This window comes from Capra hircus, chromosome 10 (assembly GCF_001704415.2).
Source record: "Capra hircus breed San Clemente chromosome 10, ASM170441v1, whole genome shotgun sequence".
Taxonomy (NCBI): domain Eukaryota; kingdom Metazoa; phylum Chordata; class Mammalia; order Artiodactyla; family Bovidae; genus Capra; species Capra hircus.
In genome coordinates, this window is record NC_030817.1 from 53,418,133 (window position 1) to 53,440,436 (window position 22,304).

The 22,304-nt window shown below is 37.0% G+C and overlaps 2 protein-coding genes across 7 annotated transcripts in view; both read right to left on the bottom strand.

Moving 5' to 3' along the window:
- Positions 1-6,965, bottom strand: part of ICE2 (interactor of little elongation complex ELL subunit 2) — a 65,976-nt gene extending 59,011 nt beyond the window's left edge. The window contains exons 1-3 of one of the 4 annotated variants that reach the window (XM_013967104.2): positions 6,817-6,964; positions 5,758-5,892; positions 2,763-2,867 (exon numbers count right to left, since the gene is read on the bottom strand). Coding sequence is in view for 2 of the 4 variants with exons in the window: in XM_005685696.3 (XP_005685753.1) it covers positions 2,763-2,867; positions 5,758-5,798 (146 nt within the window). In the remaining 2 variants the exon portion in view is untranslated. Of the gene's footprint in view, positions 1-2,762; positions 2,868-5,757; positions 6,028-6,816 lie in introns of those variants that run through there. The other 3 variants (XM_005685696.3, XM_013967103.2, XM_013967101.2) reach the window with 3 other exon arrangements.
- The window catches only part of RORA (RAR related orphan receptor A), an 807,273-nt gene continuing 796,270 nt past the window's right edge, over positions 11,302-22,304 (bottom strand). For 2 of the 3 annotated variants that reach the window (XM_018053543.1, XM_018053544.1), the window contains 2 exons: positions 21,054-21,214; positions 11,302-11,548 (listed from right to left, as the gene is read on the bottom strand). In XM_018053543.1, the coding sequence (XP_017909032.1) occupies positions 11,512-11,548; positions 21,054-21,214 (198 nt within the window). In that variant the 3' untranslated portion in view covers positions 11,302-11,511. 3 annotated transcript variants of the gene reach the window in all.

The following is a 22,304-nucleotide window of genomic DNA, read 5'->3' on the forward strand; positions in this document are numbered from 1 at the left end:
CTGTACCCACTGAATTTGATTTACTTATGTACACTAAACATGTTAAAATTTTTTCTTTTTTTGTATTTGAAGCTACTTTCCCTTTTGCTGCCTTAAAACTCAGTTACAAATATCTATAACCAGAAACTAATGTTTTAAAAGGCAAATTTTTACCTTTTATTGGAGGGAGAAGGGTTGAATAAAAACCTCATGTTGTTGAAAGTAGCATAAACAGAGGTATCACTATTTTCCCAAGTATGTTATTTATAGAACATAAAAAATTGCAAAATTAGGGCTAATAAATTTACATTCTTTCTAGTTTTTTCCATCAAGAAAACTGGTAATTAAATATAGTCTGAAAATTCATTCTTACTATAAGAAAAAGATTTTAGGAGTTAAGTGTACTCAGCTTCCAGTAATATGTCCTCTTCTTTACATATTTCAGACTATAACCCACACTTGGGATATGCTAAATAGAACCAGATTGACAAAGAATCATAAAATATTTAAGAAGAAGAAGCAGAATGAATAAGACTAATACTGGAAATTTTTAGTCTGGAAAGATGAGCCTGAGATAAAAGTTAATAAGAGTGAGTTTTTTTTTTTTTTAAGAGTAAAGATATATGTGCACTAAATCTCAGGACATGAGTATTGGTAGGCATTCTTTGATTCAAATAAACAAAGGCAGTTGTTTACCTGGTAATAAGTTTTAGAAGTTAGTTATCTCCAAGAAATGGTACAAGTTAGATAACAGAAATAGCTTCTGAAAAATATTCATAGGTGCACACCGATAAGGAATTTACGGTCTTAACCTTTTGTAGTTGATACTTGCAAAGACAATAATTATGCACTTTGGCAAGAAATGTTGCTCCTGAAACTGCCTCTTCATTTCTGAAAGTGCCTTATTAATACAATTTCTGCTTGCCTTTATTTGAACTTATCTATTTATCTGATGGAATAAAAAAAGGACTTGTTTAATGTTTTTAATGGCAATCTGGCAATATCTATAAAAATTAGAATCACACACGCATCTTCCTCTCATAGGAACTTATCCTTATACCAGCAGGTATATAAAAAGGATGCTCACTGTTTTGTAACAGTAGAGGAATGAAAACAGCCTAAATGAATATCAGTGGTAGCAATGAATTGATTCCACTAAGATATATCACAGTCACCAGAAAACTAGGAGGAAAATTGGAGAGTGAGATATCGCCATAGAAAACAGCTCATTATCTTTAGAGGAGTAGTTTTAACAATGAGGGTAGGAGACAGATCATAGTGAGATGTTCAGTGAAGGTAAGTGTAATGGGATGTGCAGTTAAGGGAAGGTGTTTCCCCTGCCCCACCCCCCCAATTCTGTTTCTCAAATAGATGCTCCAAATCTGTCTTCTGGCTGAAGCATTTAATCCATTTAAAGTAATTTTTGGTAATGCTATCTTGTTCACTGTTTTCTGTAGGTCTTATAGCTTTTTCATCCCTCATGTCCTCCCAGCAAGCATATACAAGTACAAAGAAGTCTAAGTACAAACGAGAGAAGAGGTAACAAACTAACTAGGAGGGATTGTGAAATTTAGGGATTGAGACATGACAAACTTGAGCATGCTTAAATACTGATCAAGAGAGAACAAAGAGGGAACAAAGACCTGATGGTCTAGTGGTTAGGACTAAGCTTCCACTGTAGGGGGCATTGGATTGATCCCTGGTTGAAGAACTAAGATCCTGCAAGTTTGCACCACTTAACCAAAGTGCCTCCCAAACAAAAACAAAAGAGAGAAGTGGGAGTAACAGAGGATGCTAATTGACAGGATACTGAAAAAGTGGAAAAGATGGGGTCCCATTCCATGCAGAGAGTGGAAATATGTTTCCTCCATTCCAAAAGGAGTGGAGAAAGATGAAAGTACACGTTGAGCTCTCCTAGGGGAACTCCAATTCTTCATCTGGCATATTATCATTTCTTTCTAGTAAACTTCATGACTCAGTTTTAAGATTCATCCACAATAGAGTAGAAGCAGCCAATCACAAAGGAAAGAAGAGCTGTTATAGGCAGGTAAGCAGTGAGAAGGGGAAATTATTATTGTCATAATACACATTTTCATACCAGAAATTTGGTGGTATGAAATCTATGGCAATTAGGTGGTATCTATTAAAATATAAAGTGTTTATAGTATCCACCCAAATAATTCAATTTCTATAAATTTATCTTATAGAAATAATTACAAGAAATTTATAAATGTTACTGTTTAAAACTGCACAAACATTGTACAATGTAAAACTAACTAAAAGAATTAAAAGTATCTCTGTAAAGTAATATACAGCCATAAGAAGACTGAAATAATGTAGGGGCACAAAATACGTAAAGTATTATGTTAAATGAAAAAACCAAATTGCAAAAGTTTTTCAGTGTTTATAGTATTTACAGTGTGATTTCCACCCCCACCCGCCCCTCTTTTTTGGGCCACATACCGCATGGCTTATTCCCTGACAAGGGATTGAACCCAGGCCCTCAGCAGTGAAAGCATGGAGTCCTAATCCCTGGATATCCAGGGAATTACCCCCATTTTAATATGCATCTGTTTAATATGCATGTGTAGAGAAAGGTCTTAAAAGATGTTACATATGTACACCAAAGAGTGGTCTTTTGAGGATACTAAGTTCTTCTATTTTCTAATTTTTACATTCCTATACTTCAAATGTTTCATAGTGGATATAGACAGGTAGATATAAAACTTCAAGTATCAGAAAAATATCAAATATGGATATAAATAACCAAATAAGTATATTACCTGCTAGATAAAATACATAGTTCTTTTAAACTTGGAGCCATGGACTGATCTTTATAATTTTCTCGAGAAAAAAATGTCTTAAGACCATTTTTTGGTGAAACATCCCTGAAAAACAAAGTAATTTACTTGGATTTGACAACTGAAATATCAGGCTAGATTAACACGCAATTACAACTGCAATTTAAAACTACATGTCCCCAACCTCTCCTTTCCCAGAAAATCACCTCTTAATATTTTAACTTGATGCAGCCATGAAATTAAAAGACGCTTACTCCTTGGAAGAAAAGTTATGACCAACCTAGATAGTATATTGAAAAGCAGAGATATTACTTTGCCGACTAAGGTCCGTCTAGTCAAGGCTATGGTTTTTCCTGTGGTCATGTATGGATGTGAGAGTTGGACTGTAAAGAAAGCTAAGCGCCGAAGAATTGATGCTTTTGAACTGTGGTGTTGGAGAAGACTCTTGACAGTCCCTTGGACTGCAAGGAGATCCAACCAGTCCATTCTGAAGGAGATCAACCCTGGGATTTCTTTGGAAGGAATGATGTTGAAGCTGAAACTCCAATACTTTGGCCACCTCATGCAAAGAGTTGACTCACTGGAAAAGACTCTGATGCTGGGAGTGATTGGGGGCAGGAGGAGAAGGGGACGACAGAGGATGAGATGGCTGGAAGGCATCACTGACTTGATGGACGTCAGTCTGAGTGAACTCTGGGAGTTGATGATGGACAGGGAGGCCTGGCGTGCTGCGATTCATGGGGTTGCAAAAAGCTGGACATGACTGAGCGACTGAACTGAACCAGATGTGTGAGTTTAGATGTTTTATTTCTTGTATGGTTTTTAAGCTAGGCCCATTCTGAAATTCTCCAATTTCAATAATCAGCCTTGTTTTTTACTTTAGTACTCATCTTAGGCTCTGTGGCATAACACTAAGCTGTTTGATTGCACAAAGAAAATGTTTCTCAACTTATTTTTGCCTCATTCACTATTGTGCTCGGCCAAAGAACACTACAAAGACTGATTATCCAACTATTTCTGTTTACTTGGCAAATGTGATCAATAGTGTGCCTCTACTAAAACCACCTGTAAGGTCATATATGATTTTCCATATTGTAATTAATTTACAGACTAACATACTGTTGTCAAGGCTTTCCATCTAGTAAGCATCAAATAAATGCTGGTTGAAGGAAACAATTTAAAAATTAAATACACTGAGACCCATTAATCTAGGGAGGCCAAAAATTAGTAGGATTCTATAGAAAAGGACAGTTCCAAGGTCTATAATGCAATGCAAAGGCAATGCAAAGGCCCTGAACCACATTTGGTTTCACAATGTCACAGTATAGAAGAGCATCTGTGTTGCATTTGAACATATTCTTTATAGCAAGAAACATAAACGAGCATATCTCTAGGAACTTACAACAGAACAATCTGATCAAATAGCACCTGCAGCTGGCCATTCCTAAAATGGGAAATCTAGCATATTTGCACCATATTCATTTTTATTTCTAAAGGTGTTTATCTAAAAAACAATGATTAATGTACAAACAATAAAATTTTAAAATCTTATTTGCTATACACCAGGGTAGTTTCTTATTACTTGCTATGGTCCTGTATCTGTGACATCTCATTAAATTCTAAAATTTTTGCATAACATACAAAAACAAAGTCACAGGCCCCAGGGATTGTGAGCTCCTTGGAGGAAGGGAGCACTGTTTGCAATAAGCAAGTACTTATTAAGCACATACTGATTTTATTTGATAAATTTGACATGTTACATTTTGTAAATTGAAGGTATATAGCATGTTACTTAGATGACATTTCTATAGTGAAGCAATATGAATTATATTACATCATTATACACAATATCATCATCTACATTACACCAGAATACATACTGATTGAATCTTTGAGTCAGGTGCTATCTTAGCTATCTTTGTTGTCTCTTGTAACCTTTATATTCTCCTCTGCTAGCAAACTTCTTCACTAGTATAGATGCTCAGTTAATGTGTGTTAAATTGACCTAAAGTAGCACATACATTAGATTGCTATTGCCATTATATTACTTAATAGAGTCTTTTATTTGGGATGGTCTCATACACTTCTAAAATAGTCTATGCATTTACATTATCACTTGATACAGTACTCTTGCCTGGAAAATCCCACAGGCGGAGGAGCCTGGAAGGCTGCAGTCCATGGGGTTGCTGAGGGTTGGGCACGACGGAGCGACTTCCCTTTCACTTTTCACTTTCCTGCATTGGAGAAGAAGATGGCAACCCACTCCACTGTTCTTGCCTGGAGAATTCCAGGGACGGGGGAGCCTGGTGGGCTGCCCTCTATGGGGTCGCACAGAGTCGGACACAACTGAAGTGACTTAGCAGCAGCAGCAGCATAGATTCCAATATTAAAAAAAAAGCTTGTCAATTCTTAAAGAAGGTCTATTACTTGTACAGATATGGACTAGGTTCTTGAATACAAGAATATTCCAGTATCTCTCCTTCACTAAGACCAACAATAAATACACAATGGACTTATACATACAGACACAATCTAAATGCTGAATTGTCATCACTTTAAGAGAGGAAGTACAGTCAAAGATAACTCAAAACTGCTCAGTAGGTGTAGATGAGAATCATAAACTCTTAAGCCACTAAATTTGTCCTCTTGTTTCTTCCAGATCTCTTCAGGCCAGATACCCTCCTTTTCTGATTAGTCACCAAACCCACTTCAATCTCATTCCATAGGTGCCTAGTCAATCCCTCAGTTGTGTCTGACTCTTTAAGACCCCCATGGACTGCAGCCTGCCAATCTCCTCTGTCCCTGGAATTTTCCAGGTAAGAATACTGGAGCAAGTTGCTATTTCCTTCTCCAGGGAATCTTCCTGACCCAGGGACTGCACCTGTGTCTCCTGAATTGGTAGCTGAATTCTTTACAGCGGAGCCACCTGGAAAGCCCCTCAATCCACTTTAGGGGATTACAAACAGATGTAACTCACCAGTTCAACCTTGGTTCACCCACGGCCATCATGGAATTCATATTCCTAGATTTCTCCTTCACTCTAGTTCACAATTCTGCTGCCTGGCAGTGCAGGCTCTTAAAGGAAGAAGATTTCTCCAGAATTTGCACTCAACTGAGGAAAAACCAAAGATCAAGAACAAAATTAGGTGATTGGCAGGCCAGATACTGTTAACTCAGATGAGGCAAGAACCTGTTCCTAACACCTACTCTCATCCGACACAGACACTTAAAAAAGAGAAAAAGAGCAGACAGATGAATATTTCCAAGGTCTTTGAGGAAGAACCGCGAAGTTGACACAGGATCAGTCCTTCTCCGTTTAACTTATTCCAGGAACTTCGCGAAAATAAAGACGGAAACAGATTGGCGTTTTCATTGCTCACAGACTAAATCCCATTCGGGCACGGGATGTATGTCTTGACTGAGCCCCCTGCCCCGACTCCCTTACTGCCAAAATAAATCATGCTTCCACCTTCCCAAAGATAATTATGGGGCAAATTCTGGCGAGCGACGAAGGGCAGACGCTCTGGATATCAAGAATCTTTCAAACAGAACCTCACTTTTGCGAAGACTGAGGTCTAGATAACTTTAGTGGAATTTAACGGGATCAAGAAGAGGAATCACTAGCACTACAAATCTGGTCTGAACATCAACACTCCAAGTTCAGCGCATCTCCTGACACCCTGTGAGTACAGATACGAGTTTGTGAGCAACGCAGTCAAATGCTAGAGTCTCTCTCTCAGTAACGGACGGGCCTCACCTGTTCCTACTGAACCCACCTTCCACACTTTTGCCCGGAGAGGGGCTGGGGCGAGAGAGCCGAGGAAGACAGAAGGCAGGCTGAGGGAAAGGGAACCGAAGGAGAAACAAGGTTCCAGGGAGGAAAGAAATCGGCCAGCAAAGCCGGAGAACAGGTCTGCGTTAGCATTAGCTGTGCAGGGTCCCGGACGGCCGATGGGCCGCCATGTTCCCGCCTCCCGACTCTCACGAGCGCGCCCTCCCCACCGCGTCTCCGTCACGAAGCTGTCTTGCCGCCCACCTCGTGGTCCGCGGCGGCTCTGGCCCAGACCGCGACCCCCACGAAACAAAAACACACTCCCCACCCGTCTCCTTTCTCGCTCGCGCACCCTAGGAAGGCCGTATTTAAAGGACGCGGCGGCACCGCCTCGACCCTGCGTGATGGCGTCACCAGTGACGCAGTGGGCGGGGCCCTCTCCAGGTCCCCAGACTGCTGGTAGTCTGCCTTGGAAGCTGAGACAGGATTTGCTGGACACTCGCTTAAGGGGCTGCTGCTACTAAGTCGTTTCAGTCGTGTCCGACTCTGTGCGACCCCATAGACGGCAGCCCACCAGGCTCCTCTGTCCCTGGGATTCTCCAGGCAAGAATACTGGAGTGGGTTGCCATTTCCTTCTCCGGGCTGCATATTGTCCCTAGAAAGTCCTCCACCTTGAGGGTATGGTAAATTGGAAGGAGGACAGGTGACAAGTACAGTACTGGGAATACCCAGACTTTATTATGACTTTACTCAAGTGTCTTAACTGACTCATCAATAAAATAGAGCTATTGTGAGCACGTGTGTGTGAGCGTGGAGTGGCTATTCAATAGTTTTTTGACAGGATTAAATGCATTTTCCTATACTTCGAAAAGCCCTACAACCGTTAAGCTGTCTGTTTCTCTTGACTAGCAGCAACCTTTTACCAAGAAGGTTTGCTTGCTTACATCTCCCTTCCAGAATATCACATGTGTACTGACCTGTCCCCTTACCTCTTTGGTTCCTTGGAGCTAAGAGGCAGTCTCCTGGATTATACTCTTCAGTAAGTCCCTAAATAAAATTGAAGCTCACAGCTCTCATGTTGTGTTTATTTCAGTGGCGTGTGTGCACGCACGCACACACGCACACACACACGCACATTATAGATACTATGGGAACCCAATGAGGAAGGAACTCATTCTGACTGAGACAATTTAGAGACTACTTCAGAGAAGTTTCATTTAGCTGGGTCTTGAAGGACTACTAGGAGTTCACTGGATAAAGGGGCTGTGGTTTGGTGGGAAGAGCACAGAAGTATGAAACAGTGTTGCATGTTGTGGGTAGGAGAACAGCTACTGGATCACTGTGTTGGGGAAGTGAAGGCAATTAGACCGGGAAAAGGGAGGGGCCTAAGAGGGTCTTTATGCCATGGACTTATTCTTTGAGTTATAGCGAAAACACGGTGTGTGTGTGTGTGTGTAAAACAGTTTTTAACTGAGGTGTAATCCATGTATTCACTGAGTTTTAGTTAAGTGCACAGCTATGCAACTATCAACACTACCAAGTTTTATAACATCTCCATTGCCCTGAGAAATCTTATGTGCTCCTTTTCAGTTAATCTCCCTTCCCACATTTATCTCTGGCCAAACACTAAGCAGCTTCATAATTCTACAGACTTGCCTTTTCTGGATTCTTCAGATAAACAGAATTATACAGCATATAGTCTTTTGCATCTGGATTCTTTTCTCCAAGTAGATCATCCATTTTTGAGGGTCATCTATGTTGTACCAAGTATTAGTAACTGTTTTGTTGCTAAATGGTAGCACATTTATATATATATATACCCATTTTGTTTATCCTGTCGACATGATGAATGTTAGATGGTTCCCACTTTCTGGCTATTATGAGTTATCTTGGTATGAACGATTGTATACAAGTATTTGTGTGAAATTTGTGTTTTCATTTCCCTTGGGCAGATACATAGAAATAGAATTGTTGGGTTGTATGGTAAATTTGTGTTTGACTTTTTAAAAACACTGCCAAATGTTTTTCAAAGTGATTATTCCATTTTATTCTGTGGATATTCAAGCAGAAGAAAGATTTTATTTCATTTTGCTAAACTGAGAAATAAACTCGTAAGTTGTACAAGAAGCCAATTTCATTTTGAAAGAATTTTCAAGAGTACTCATTTTGAGTTTATAAAATGATTCAGTGGACCACAATTTCAAAAAGAACTTTAAAATGCAAGTACCTGGCTAAGTGAAGTTATCAGACTTGTTATGTGTATTTCTTCTTGTCAACCAAATCATGATAGAGAAATGTGCAAGATCCTTTTTTTTTTTCAATCAGTACCACGTTATTTTCCTACCCCTCAGCTAACAAGCTTCCTTTGCTTTATCTGGGATGAACTTGGCCATGAAGTGAAGCTGGTAACTACTTCACTCAGGGAATTTCTTCTTGCATTTACAATCATCCATAAGGTATTTTCAAAGTGAGAATCCAGAAATAGTCCTGTTGCAAAGCCTTTTCAATCTAGTAATTGATTCAGAAACTAATGGGAGAAATACTGTTGCCAATAGTAGTTTGTTCTAATTAGGCTTTTCAGCAATAAATGATACTTCAAGTGAGGAGGAATTATCACTCCTGAAAAGCCAGAGAAATGCTAGCTATGCTGTCAGAACAGAATGACTAAAGTATTCAAAATTTTCTATTCAGAAGATAATAGTTTTGAAGTATATTTTATTGGATTCTATATGAGACGGTCTCTGGGCTAAAATAAGACTCAGAATTAACTGTTCATTTGAATGCCAATTTTTTTTTTTAATTTTTAAAATTTGAAGTATAGTTGATTTAAAATGCTGTTACTTTCTAGGTTATCACAGGATTTTGAATATAATTCTCTGTGCTATTCCATAGGACCCTGCTGTTTATTTATTGATACACATAATAGTTTTTAACTGCTAATCCTAAACTCCTAATTTATCCCTCCCTATCCCCTTTCCTTTTTGGTAACCATAAGTTTGTTCTCTATGACTGTGAGTCTGTTTGTATTTTGTAAATAAGTTCATTTGTATATTTTAGATTCCTTGTTTAAGTGTTACATATGGTATCTGTTTTTCTCTTTCTGACTTATTTCATTTAATACCATAATCTCTAGGTTCATCCATGTTGCTCCAAATGGCATTCTTTCATTCTCTTTTTTTTAATGGCTGAGTCCACTGTATGTGTGTACCACATCATCTTTATCCATTCCTCTGTCAAAGGAGAGAGATTTAGGTTGCTTCCATGTCTTGGCTATTGTAAATAGTGCTGCTATCTTTTTGAATTAGAATTTCCTCTGGATATTTGCCCAGGAGTGAGATTGCTGAATCACATGGGAACTCTATTTTTAGTTTTTTGGGTTTTTTTTTCAACCTCCATACTGTTTTCCACAGTGGTTGCACCAATTTCTCAGCAGTTTTTTTTTTTTTTTTCCTCCACAGTCACTCCGTGAATGCTAGTTATTTATAGGTAGCCCTTAACTATCCCTTGGACTGCAAGGAGATACAACCAATCCATTCTAAAGGAGATCAGTCCTGGGTGTTCTTTGGAAGGAATGATGCTAAAGCTGAAACTCCAGTACTTTGGCCACCTCATGTGAAGAGGTGACTCACTGGAAAAGACTCTGATGCTGGGAGGGATTGGGGGCAGGAGGAGAAGGGGACAACAGAGGATGAGATGGCTGGATGGCATCACGGACTCAATGGACGTGAGTCTGAGTGAACTCTGGGAGTTGGTGATGGACAGGGAGGCCTGGTGTGCTGTGATTTATGGGGTCACAAAGAGTCGGACAGGACTGAGTGACTGAACTGAACTGACTGAACTATCCCACAGAGAGAAAGTAAAGATAGCAGAAATAATTCCAAGTAGGATAACTAAATAAGTATTTGTCTTTAGAATACAATGTATATTTTATGGAAACAGTAAAGAAAGAATGGTAGGAGATAGATGTGAGACTTGTTAGGGGGATGAGACTTGTTATTGTAATTAACTGTGAGGGAGGCTAAAATTAATTTTTGTTCTGTAAGCAAAGAACAAGTCACAGTTGAAGCATCTTCTCCCCTACAAAGAAATCATTCTGGAATTAAAAATATTGTTTGAGAAATCTATCAGGCAGATAAATAACAAATGGATTATTGAGACATGACTCTATCTTACTAGAGTCAGTATTTCCCCTCCAAAGGAGAAAAAAATCCAGAATCATAGTAAACACACAAAGACTTTTCTTAGCTCCTTAATCATAGATAAATTACATTAGGAAAACAAGCTCACTGATGGTACAGGAAAAGGATAAAGTGGCTGTTAATCTAGCAAGAGGCTTCTGCCACTCTTGGATGTTCAGGTTTGCCTCCAGACAAACTGGGGATCCATCAGTGTCATTCATGATGTTTGTTATATCTTAATGACTTTGGAGATCATTTCAAATATTTATTTTACTAAGTGCAAGAGACGCTTAGGAATGTGGGTGGAGGAAAAGCCCAACTCAGTTTCCTTTAGTCTGACTTCAGTCTGACTTCCAAATATTTTATAATGTCAATGTCCTTGACATTACTTTGAAAATAATTTGTGATGAGGCTTTGCATCGTTAAAATTATGTGATATTTAGCTGAAGTTAACTCTATTGGTTTACTCCTATCTGATCTACTCAAGAGAAGGGGCCAGGCTGGGATGATACAATGATAGCCCAGTAAAGTCAAATTTTTAAAGTCTTTGGCAACTTTAAAGCCTTTGGCATCATTTTGACATTCTCCTTTAATGATTTCTAAAGCAAAGATGACAAAGTGTGGTGTGAGTTCAGGTTTTCTCCCCTCCTACATTCAGAGTAGATATCACCGATCAGTCATGGCACTCCTTTGAGAATCCTCATTTCTGCAATTCTGGCAGCTACTATCAATCAATAGATGTTTCCTCACAAGTTGAAATTTCCTTCTTTGCCTTTTCTGATCAAAGGGTAGCTCGATCCTTGTATATGTTTTGTTCCCTGCAAAATAGAGACAAATTATATTTTTTAAAGTACTGCCTTATAGACCAGTGCTTCTCAAATGTTAATATGCAAACCAATCACCTGGGGATTTTGTGAAAATGCACATCCTGTTTTAGTAGGTCTGGGATGGTGCCTAAGTTTTTGCATTTCTGACAAGGTCAAGGTCATGAGTGATGCCAGTGCCACAGGTCTATGGACCCACTTTGAGTAGCAAGGTTGTCCTACTCCATTCTATGGAAACAAGCTAGAAAACTGTACATGCAACTCAAGAACCAAAGAAAAGAAAGAAAAATGAGGCAAGTGTTCCATTAGAAGCTGAAATTTTATTATAGGATAACCGTACATAAAGCACATCTAAAATTGATGTGTTCAATGCACTTTTAATAAAGGTAATGTAATATTAAAGGTACAGTTTCTAAGTACAATATAACAACATTCATATTAGAATGAAAATCGGAGTATTTAAAAGACAACATTAAATCTCTCTTTTTTACAGCTTGTATTTACAAAATGAATCAAAATATTTTTTTTAAATTGAGGACTCAATAAAATAACAAACGGCTGGAAATAAGCAGACTACTGTAAGAGTGAATTGAAAAGAAAACCCAATGTCAGTGAAAAGTTGGATGATCCTCTAATAAAGATCATTAGCAAAGTTTTAGTACAATACTATTTTTTAGGATTCCCATAAATGGCTTGCATTTTTAGTGTGGCAGAAAAGGAGTTTTTACATACTGTACACAAAACAGACAGCGCATATTTATAGGTACAGTATTACTGTTTCTGAACTTGCATGTATATTTACAGAAGGCTGAGTTTGTTACTCACAGAGTTTTGTGAAATTTGTGTGCTTAATCCTCAAGACCTACACACAATTAGAATCAGCATTTCATGTGGTCTTTGAAAATGTGGCTTTAAAACTTGGTTATAGAAGAAAGTATTAACCATAAGGCTTGGCATACTTTATAAATTTACCAAAACAACTCAGGGAAAAAGTTGGACTTGGGGCACACCTGTTGTCATTGAACAATTATCAAATGCTGACATGTGCTGGCCACTGTGCAGACACAAAGAGATACTATCTCTATCCTTAGGAACCTTAGGATACGAAATGGGGCTAAAAAAAAAAAGTTTCAATCCCTTTCTAAGCGAAGCAATAAGGAATGAAATGATTTGTATTCAAAGAGATTTCTCCCTAAACTGTAGCCAATTCACCTTAAAAGGTTAACTATTAGCATTAGCTCTCATTAACCACATGATTGCATTTATAATTAAGGTAACAGCAACTCTTCCATAAAAATGGAAAATGTCTAGAATTGTGGGTAAATATTCAGTGCATGGAAGCCAATAACCATGGCTTGAGAATTTATCACCTTCAATTACAAAAAGTGCAGTAAACAGAAACATTTGCTCTATATTTATAAATTGCTCAAAAATCTTTGCTAAAGATCTTACAAATTCAGTAATATTACAGAACAATTCTAATCAATATTTAATAAGGTTAACTACATCCTTAGTTAGATATTTGATATACGTGGATTTTTTTTTTTTTTAAGAAAGACGATAGGTCTTGGGAGAACAGGTGAAAGAATTAACTAAGCTCATTATTAAATGACTTTTAAATGAAGGTCCTTCACTCAGTTCATGGAACTGGTTGAGGTCAAGTTAACACAGAACATCCCTTGTCAAAGCTGCTTTATGGCCCATGTTCTGCCATGATAGCGGATGTCTCTATACTTCTCATGGCTCAGGTAGGAGGGGAAAGGTTTATTCTGCCATCAAGCCAACAAGGATATTTTATATAAATGTGTATTATCTATTATAGGAGCTAAGTACACAACTCTGTCAGGTGCCAATAATAAGGTGCCTTAGTAAGAAAAAAAATAATACTCCATTAAACTAGAGTGTTTCTTTAGGATCTTGAAGGCCTGGCAAATTATTTTTCAGCTTAGGAGATATGGTATAAAGCCAAGTAGCAAACATAAAGTAAATGCTAATACATTTTCATATATCCATATTTATAAACAAATTCACCCTATAGATGTCAAATATCCATACTAAGGAAGTAATTTTATCCTAATTAAATACACTCTAGAATAATTTATATCATGATATTATGTATTTAAAGAGAAAAGCATGTCCCAAATCCAGCACTCTGATACAGCTGCCAGTTGGGCACAGGTAGATATATATATATGTATATATATACAAATATATAGTTATACTCAGTGAAATTAACAAGACCCAAAGGTGGTATTGTCTAGGAATAAAAGGGTTTTTTTTGTTGTTGTTCACAAAAGTAACTTATCTAGCACCACACATCAGAAAAACACAAAAATAGCACACTCTAGTTCTAAACAGCTATGTCTAAAATAGATTATATAGTAAAACCAGTATTATACAGCATATTGTGGATTTGATAAACAGATAAATATTTGCACTGAGTAGGCTGTTTATAATATAACATTTTCTTATCTATACAGAATGAAAGCCAAAAAGTTAACTGTATAGAGATGTGCAGAACAACATTAAATATTATGACTCAAAAGCAGGGACGAAGGTAAATTTGAAAGAAGAGTAAGAGAGAAAATGTTTACAGGCCATTACAAGTTCTTAAGTTAATAGTAAATAAGGAATCAATTGCTCAAGTTGAAGAAAGCAGTAAACAAGAGATTGCATTTACATGCAGATGTCTAAAATTTGTATTTTTTTAAGTCTATGCACAAAAGTCATTTGTTTTATTGCTTGACATTCAGTTATGGCTAGATTATTTAACCTATTTTTTTTTTGTACTTTGGAAACAAGAATATTGTTAAAGGTGCCATAAAAATGGACAACATTGAAAACGGTTTGCAAATAAACCACCTAACACTGCAGTTCTTTATACATATTAAAAGCCTTGTCTGGGGTTTGTCGTATGTTAAATATATTTAAACTGGGAAAATATGTTGTTGCTTGAAGCCTCCCATTGGCCCAAACATCCAATACAAAAACACATCTCCACAAAAGGAGCAGGCAGACAATACAGGTACATTTAAAGAAGCAGCCAGCTAATGTCCTAATGTTTAAAAATTTACCACTGTTTTATATGAGATTTCAAACCATTGTGGCTAAGAAGAGAGTTTTAGATTCAGGAAGATGTGTACAGTACATACAGATTTGTGTGTGTGTGAAATCATATTCACTATATTGCTCAAGAATTATCTGCATTTACATATGCAATCTGTTCAATGATAACCAAGTTCGTAGGAATACTATTCATCCATGTTAAAGTAATAATGAGGAGAAAGGAATCACACACGAACACTGCAAAGAACTTAATTGCTCTTGGAGAACAACATAATGGCATACACAGGATGTCAAAGCTAACAGGAAGCTATCTTTCATCAGTTCTTAGAAGGGAAAGAGAAAAAGAGGTGTGATGTTTGTTGTGGCAAACACTAAATGTCAACAGCAAATATGGATTTTCTAGGCATCTCCTTAAAATTCTCATATTCACCTTAACACAAGACTCCATGTTATGTTGCATTGCTGGAAAGACATTGTTTCTATTTGGACTGAATATAGGGATAGTATCATTCATTTATAAATAAATAAATGACTGAACGTATTTATTGCTCTAAATTCTGAGGGTCTGGTTAAACATGGAGATCCCCTGCATCTACAATATCTCCTTAGTATGAAGCCAGGCTTCTGGATTATTTTAAAAACTGTACTGAGAGCCTGACAAAAATGAGCTCACTTACGCAAACAAACAAGCAAACAGACCCAGAAGTGAAACCAACTACTTTGTAAAGATAGTGCTTGCCAGCCTTATCTTACGAATAAACAATAATAGGAAAGTCTCTTTCATCAAATCTGGTGGAACCTCTTTAATAATACTAGTGTTTTGGGAATACAATGAAGACATGTATCACAGACTGTTAATAACAGATGATTTACTGTTGCAACTGCATTTATGGGCTTATACCCTGATCTATAGGATAAAGTTGTTTTTACGGCCTTCTGCTGTGTCATATCTTTAGGTAAGAACTGGGAACTAAATGGTATAATATGTATGTTAATAACTTGTGTGTACATATATGTGTGTGTATAAACATATATATATATGTATATGGAGAGAGAGATTTATGCCAGTTTTCATAGTCTTTATCATCAAAACAAGGTGACGGTTTCTTTTTTTATCTAAACAACATGGAAAGTTATCCTAAATTTTGCTTTTCCATGGGGTAAGAAAATAGGTAATGCTTCTTCTGAAAATGTACTCTAGGTGTGGAAGAATCAAAGTGAACAGTTACACGGAGGTTCACTGAGGTTATGGAAAGTAACATATTCAAATAATTACTTTCAAAATGTTTCAAAAACATAAAATGTTACCCTAAAAACTGGCTCATGTTGCTGTTACATTGGTGGGTTTTGTTTCTCTTTATAGCCATTTGCTCTTATATTAACTCAACAGATTACAAATGGAAGTAAAAGAGTTAAAATCCCCCCAAAAGGAATTTTCTGTTTGTTTGTTTCTAGAGGAGAACACAGTGAAAATAGGAGTTACTTGCTGGTATTTGAAAAAAAAAAATTCATCTTTTACCTCTCTCAGTGCACTGATAGGCAGGGCTCTTATCTCACGACTGCTTCTAAAAATTTTTATACATACTATATAGAATTTGAAATACCTTTTAATATACAATGATATAAATAAAATATATCAAGAATATTTTAATTGTTAGAGAAACAGTGAGTGGAGTTTGTAGGACTGTACTTTGAATGATGCTCTTGGTTGATTATGACCTATTAGTTTATCTTTTGAACATACTGGCATCACTTTATACTGCTCTGGAAGTTATTCAATGTTTTTAAGCACATAAGACCGAAGAATATATACATTTTGAACAAAACAAAATGAACAATAGTGAAGTTTACACACACGCAGTTCTACACAGTTCACTTGTGCCTTGGAGGGATAGTATTATCATAATTATTAACAATACAAAACACAATTTTGTCCCAGTAGTACTGGCCACCCTGTTTTAAGAGTTTTAGAAGATCCCTGAGCACATTGTTTGTTTCTTATAACCCGAACTCCAAAATGATAGGGCTTCTATTATTGATATCAAGATGGATTGTCATTCACAGTAAGTCAATCGTAAGGTGCTTATTTACCCCTTTTTTTCCACCAATCAGCACAAAGAACTGTCAGAAAATAATTTTTTATTATTATTATCTTCAAATAATACCATTGGAAGGACAGATGATTTAAACAATCAATGTTTGAAACAGTGGCTTTAGGATTATTATCTGGCTGCCTCTCAACAATAACAAGTGATTCAATCGACATTCCTTAGCCAAAAACAAAAGGCAAAAAAAAAAAAAAAAAAGAAACAAAACCAAAAAAACTGTACAAATATGTAATTTTCCCTGAGGGATCAAAGTACACCTGGAAGTGCTCTATGTACATATTGCACTAGAGAGGAATGAAGAACATGTGCAAAAAAGCAACAATGAGAGAAGCTTACATCCTACTTAAACCTTTTCATTAAAGATTCTACTAGGTTGTTTTGCATTTTGGAATGTCGGAACACAAACAGCTATTCCGTAAGTCTAAAACTAAAAACACGTATTTCTACTATGGCACATTCAATGAAATAAAAAGTTCTCCAAAGACAGATAGACAAATTCCATCAAGAAAATAATACAAAGTTTGTTTGTTTGTATTTCTTTTTTTAGAAAATTACATTACTTTCTTTCTTTGTTTCACATTACAAAATCTGTTTTTTCTTTACACAAATCACATTTTATTGCAGGAATATTTCAAGTGCCATCAAATATTTATAGAAGGGTTAAAAAAATAGAAGTCTCTCTAAAGTGGTCCAGACAAGGCTTTGTATAGAATAAATCTTTTTTTTTTTTTCCATCTTCTAGTTTTGATTTAAGTATTTTGAATACATTTTCTTTTCCATTGACACTTAGTAGCCTAGAAGCGGTCCGACACATACACATCATACATACAAAAACCACACACGCGCGCGCACACACACACCCACCCACTCCCTCCTCACCTGACCCTCAGCCCATCCCCATACACTCACAGAGATCTGAATATCCACACTATAAAGAACAACCAAACTTAGAAGCAGTGTCTTAAGTAATGTTTTCTTTAAGTTAGAAAGGGTGAATTAGGATGCTGAAGACTTAAAAAAAATCCACACCTTTAAAGCAAATTAGGATGCTGAACACTTAAAAAAAAAAAATCCATAGCTTTAACCACAATTTGCACTTTTCATCTGCACTTTTGATTTCATTGTGACCAAGGCCAGTTTCTTCACAACACAATGCAACCATTTGGACACCACTGTAACCGAAGGTGTTCAGGCTTTGTGCAAAAGCCTTATTTACCATACGTTTAAAAATTGTATAAGAGGCATTATAGCAGTCAGGATAACAATGATGTGATTCCAATTTTTAAAAGACTATTGGACATTTAAGTTTAGGCAATTTTAATTACAAGAACGATTAAGAATAATTGTTCTATATCAGCAAGTATTTTGTGTCATCACACAGGTATTTCTATAATAAGGAAGAAAATTAAAATACAAAGTTTTTCACATCCTTCTCTGCACTTCATATTTTTTCAACAAAAATTGTTTAACTTCAGATCCCAACTTCGATCCGTATAATAGTTGTTCCCTCATTTCACCGAGCGCGCCTCTACTACTCTGTTCCTACACTGTCGATGTACTTCGTCTTAAAGTCCACACCCTGTTTTTCTTTCACAAAGACCTAGTAGCAGCATCATGTCAATGTATCTTGGTTTACTCCAAAAGCAATGTCACCATGGAGTGACTTACTGAGATTAGAGCATCTTTCTTTTTTTTTTTTTTGCATTAGGTACATGCAAAATCCTTTCTGGGAAAAGAAATTTATGTTCAACATTGTATTCTCTCTCACCCTCAGAGAAGTCCAATTAGCTCTCATCATTTCACAAATGGACACTGGAATTAGGTTTAGTTGCTCTTTAATGCGCTAGCACCTGAGGCTGGTCATATTCAGAAAGCTTTGGTTAAAAAGAAGTTAATAGACTTTAATAAAATCATCCCCAAATTTAGTGAATCAAAATGACAAAAAAGCAAAAACAAACCCCAACCAAAATAAAACACACCATTTCTTCCCAAAAGGAGAAACAACAGGGGGGAAAAAAAAGAATAAATAAATAACTGAACTAAAGTTGGTACTCTATTCAGAGTATAAATACTATTGATTTTTTAAGGAACGTTTATTTAAATTAAAGATTTGATTTAACCCTTCTTGCCCAAATATAAATACTATATGCTGATAGTTACCTCTCTATATAAAGTCACATAAAGTTTTATATGCTTGTAAGAAATTTAAGTAAATACTATTCTCATCATCTACTTTTATGCTTAAACCCTTACTGTATTTTTGGAAAAAAAAAAAAAAACTTAAAGATGTTATTTAGGCTTCATACACACTTCTGTGTGAATAGTTCCTTCCCCTTTTCTAAGTCCCTCAGGAAACAAGTCAGAAAGTCAGTGGAGTTAAGAACCGAGTGGAGGGCTCTGGGTGACCCAGCAGGAGTTGAATTCCTGCAGAAGATTGGAGGATGGGGGAAGAAACCCTGGTTGTAGAGGAGATCCTTTCTTCCCTGTAAAAGGGTGCTAGGAAATGCTCACCTTTCTTTACACTGTGGGAAGATGGTCTCTCTTCTCTACAGACATGGTCTTTGATGTCAGGCCAGAGGTTTGAATCCCACTCCAAGTGTGACTAAAATCATCTAAACACCTATATTCCCAAAGGTCACTTATTTTAGAATATGCACACTTGTCTTATCAGACTGTTTCTTTCCCCTTCCCCCCTACTGGGAATTATGTAAAAAACAAAAGACACACACATACACAAAATTAAACAAAAACAACTCAATATTTCTCGCCTGAATACAAAAGCCAAACTGTCTTCTCAAGATTTAATAAAATAAATTACAGTCCACAGTTTTCTAGTGAAGATAAATACAGAAGAAAATGTTTGCAGCTTGCATCGACTTCACTTTAAAGACTTAACAATAGTTAACATTTAAATAAGAGAAACTGGTTCAACATCGTATGTTTCCTTTGCCCTCCTGTCCATTGACTGTGAAATATGGAGAAGAGTGTTCTAGAATGACACCATGGAGAGGCAGTTAGTCTAGAAACCATTCACTCTGAAAGTCTCAGGGTTCCTAGGTGATACCAAGAACATAAACATTCACGAAGTAAATGCTTCATGTCTTCACACATGGGGAGTGTGCATTTGCTCCAGACAAAAATCTTTGGGTCCTTCTTCTACTAAAAGCTAGATTCTGATAAATATTCTGGTTACTGATCTGTTCTTAAAGCCTAAGAATTCCAAGTTGAGACTGAGTCTACTCAACTGTGTGAAACGAGCATCCCCCCACTCCCTAATCTCCATGAGGTGGCATGCTCAAAAGCTTTGGAAAAATACTGTGCATGAGGGCGTACATCCACCCCAATCAATCACTCAACTTTGTATGAAGCATAAACACATCTATCCTTAAACTTATCCAAAAAGCAAAGTACAATTTAGGGAGAGTTCTGTGTCTAATTCCAAATTCACATGTAAAAAAAAAAAAAAAAAATTAATCCAACAGCATGATTTCTAGATATGACCAGCCAGTCTTTTAAAAATATTTGTGTAAACAGCAGCATAAATACCTCCCGACGTACCTTCCAAGCCTTCTCAGTTAAACCTGTGTTTCTGGTGCACATGCGACACGACAGTGAACACGCTAGCATTTAATTTAAAGAAAAAAGGTGCAAAATGAAAGTGCCTTATCAATTCAACAGGAAAAGCTACTCCAGTAACTACATTTTATATTAATTAAAACAATATATAAACAATATCTCTTTTTAGCTATATATAGTCTTCATGCCCATTTACCCTGTAATATATTATAATGCTATTGTTGCTAGTGCCATGGACCCTTTTCGTGCCGTCCTGCTGACTGGCAATAATCGGTGAAAAAAATAAAAACTTCCTTCATGAGACAAAGAGCAAGTTGTGCAAAGTAATGCTGCAACCTCCGCTATGCACACCAGTCACCGATTAGTGCTGGACCCTCTGTGGTTACCGACAGATGGGTGACTCTGTAGAAAGTCTGTGGGCAGTGAGCTACAAGAAAAGGACATCTTCCAACTTTAGTACCCGCCTTCTGCTGTAAACAGAGGTCAACGATCAAGAAGTCGAGACAGAAAAAGGGTCCATATCTGTAGGCATAATGGAAATCATATGCATGAGAAAAACAAGTTCAACTTTTATTTGTTTTCATTGTTTCCCCTCCTTTGCCTGACCCCGATCACCAAAGAATGTGCAGTGTGTTGGCGCTCCAGGTCTGTGCAGGGCCATATAAAGTGTCTCGGTTAATTGATTTGTTTGTTTGCTTTTCATTGTTTGGACTTCAGACATTCTAGAAGTGCTTAGGTGATACATTTACCCATCAATCTGCATGGCTGGCTCAAATTCTGAAGTGAACAACTCCTTGTATAATGGAGGAAAATGAAGTCGCACAATGTCTGGGTATATTGCTTTAAACGCCATTAGCTTTTCTGTATGCCGTCCACATAAGGCTCTTAATGTAGACACCTTGCATATTAACTGTAAGTGGAAGAAAGGACATGGGGTCAGGAGAGAAGAAATGCAAGAATCAAAAATCAGGGAATCTGGACGAGCGTCACAACGCCGTTTACAATGATGAAACACACTTGATACAGCTTAAACATCTAGTAATAGAGGGATGGTAAAAATAAATGATAGAGAATACCAGGTATATGTTAAATATGATTTTGAAGACAAATATTGTCTTCGATAATCTGTAATCCGGAAAGATGTTCATAAGCAAAAGAACTCAAGTCTCTTACTTCCTCCTCCTGTTCCAACATGCTTTCTGCTCTATCATCCTGAACCCCACCTTTTACCACTGGGGAAAAGGAAGAGATGTGGTGGCAGGGAACAGAGAAGCAGGCAAAGGGGCAGCCACGGGTAGATAAAGTCACTGCTACTACAGGGAAAGCCATCTGTTACACATTTTATGCAAAAGGAATACTAGCTAACTCCAACGACAACAAGTTTCTTCTCTAGAAAGAGCTCTGCTTAGAACAAAGCAATTCTGGGTCTGAGCAAAGGGCCCTCGTTTGGGGGCGGGGGGGAAAGTTAACATGACTGGTGGAGTCTCAGCATTGACTATTTACCTGCTGAGGACAGCAGCATGACTTGCACAGATGCTTTTTAAACTCTAAAGCACTGTACTGCACAGAATATTCAACTCAGAACAATCCTAAGAAATGTTTCACCAGAACATCAGTCTTGACCATCTGTTATGTGTTAGGTGCTCTCTATAATCAAAGACCCTAATGGTATCCTGGCCTTGGGGCAAGAAGATGGAGAAGAGGTCTTCTTCCATTTCCCATTCCTGCCTCAGTGTCTCATTTAAGAGATGCAAAATCAAAAACAAACTGCAATTAACCCCCAACTTCTTTCTGACCTTGCCTCGCTATCAGGAGAAAAGAATGAAAGTAAACAGGAAGAAAACCCCAAACCTTTCAAATCATCATCTGGAACAATAAAACAAATAAAATAATCCAAGAAAGAACAGGGCTGATTTTTCTAAGACTAAATACATACTACTAGCAGTAGCACTGAAGGGTATTAGCCTATTTTAAATTGCCATCCTAATTATATCTTTACT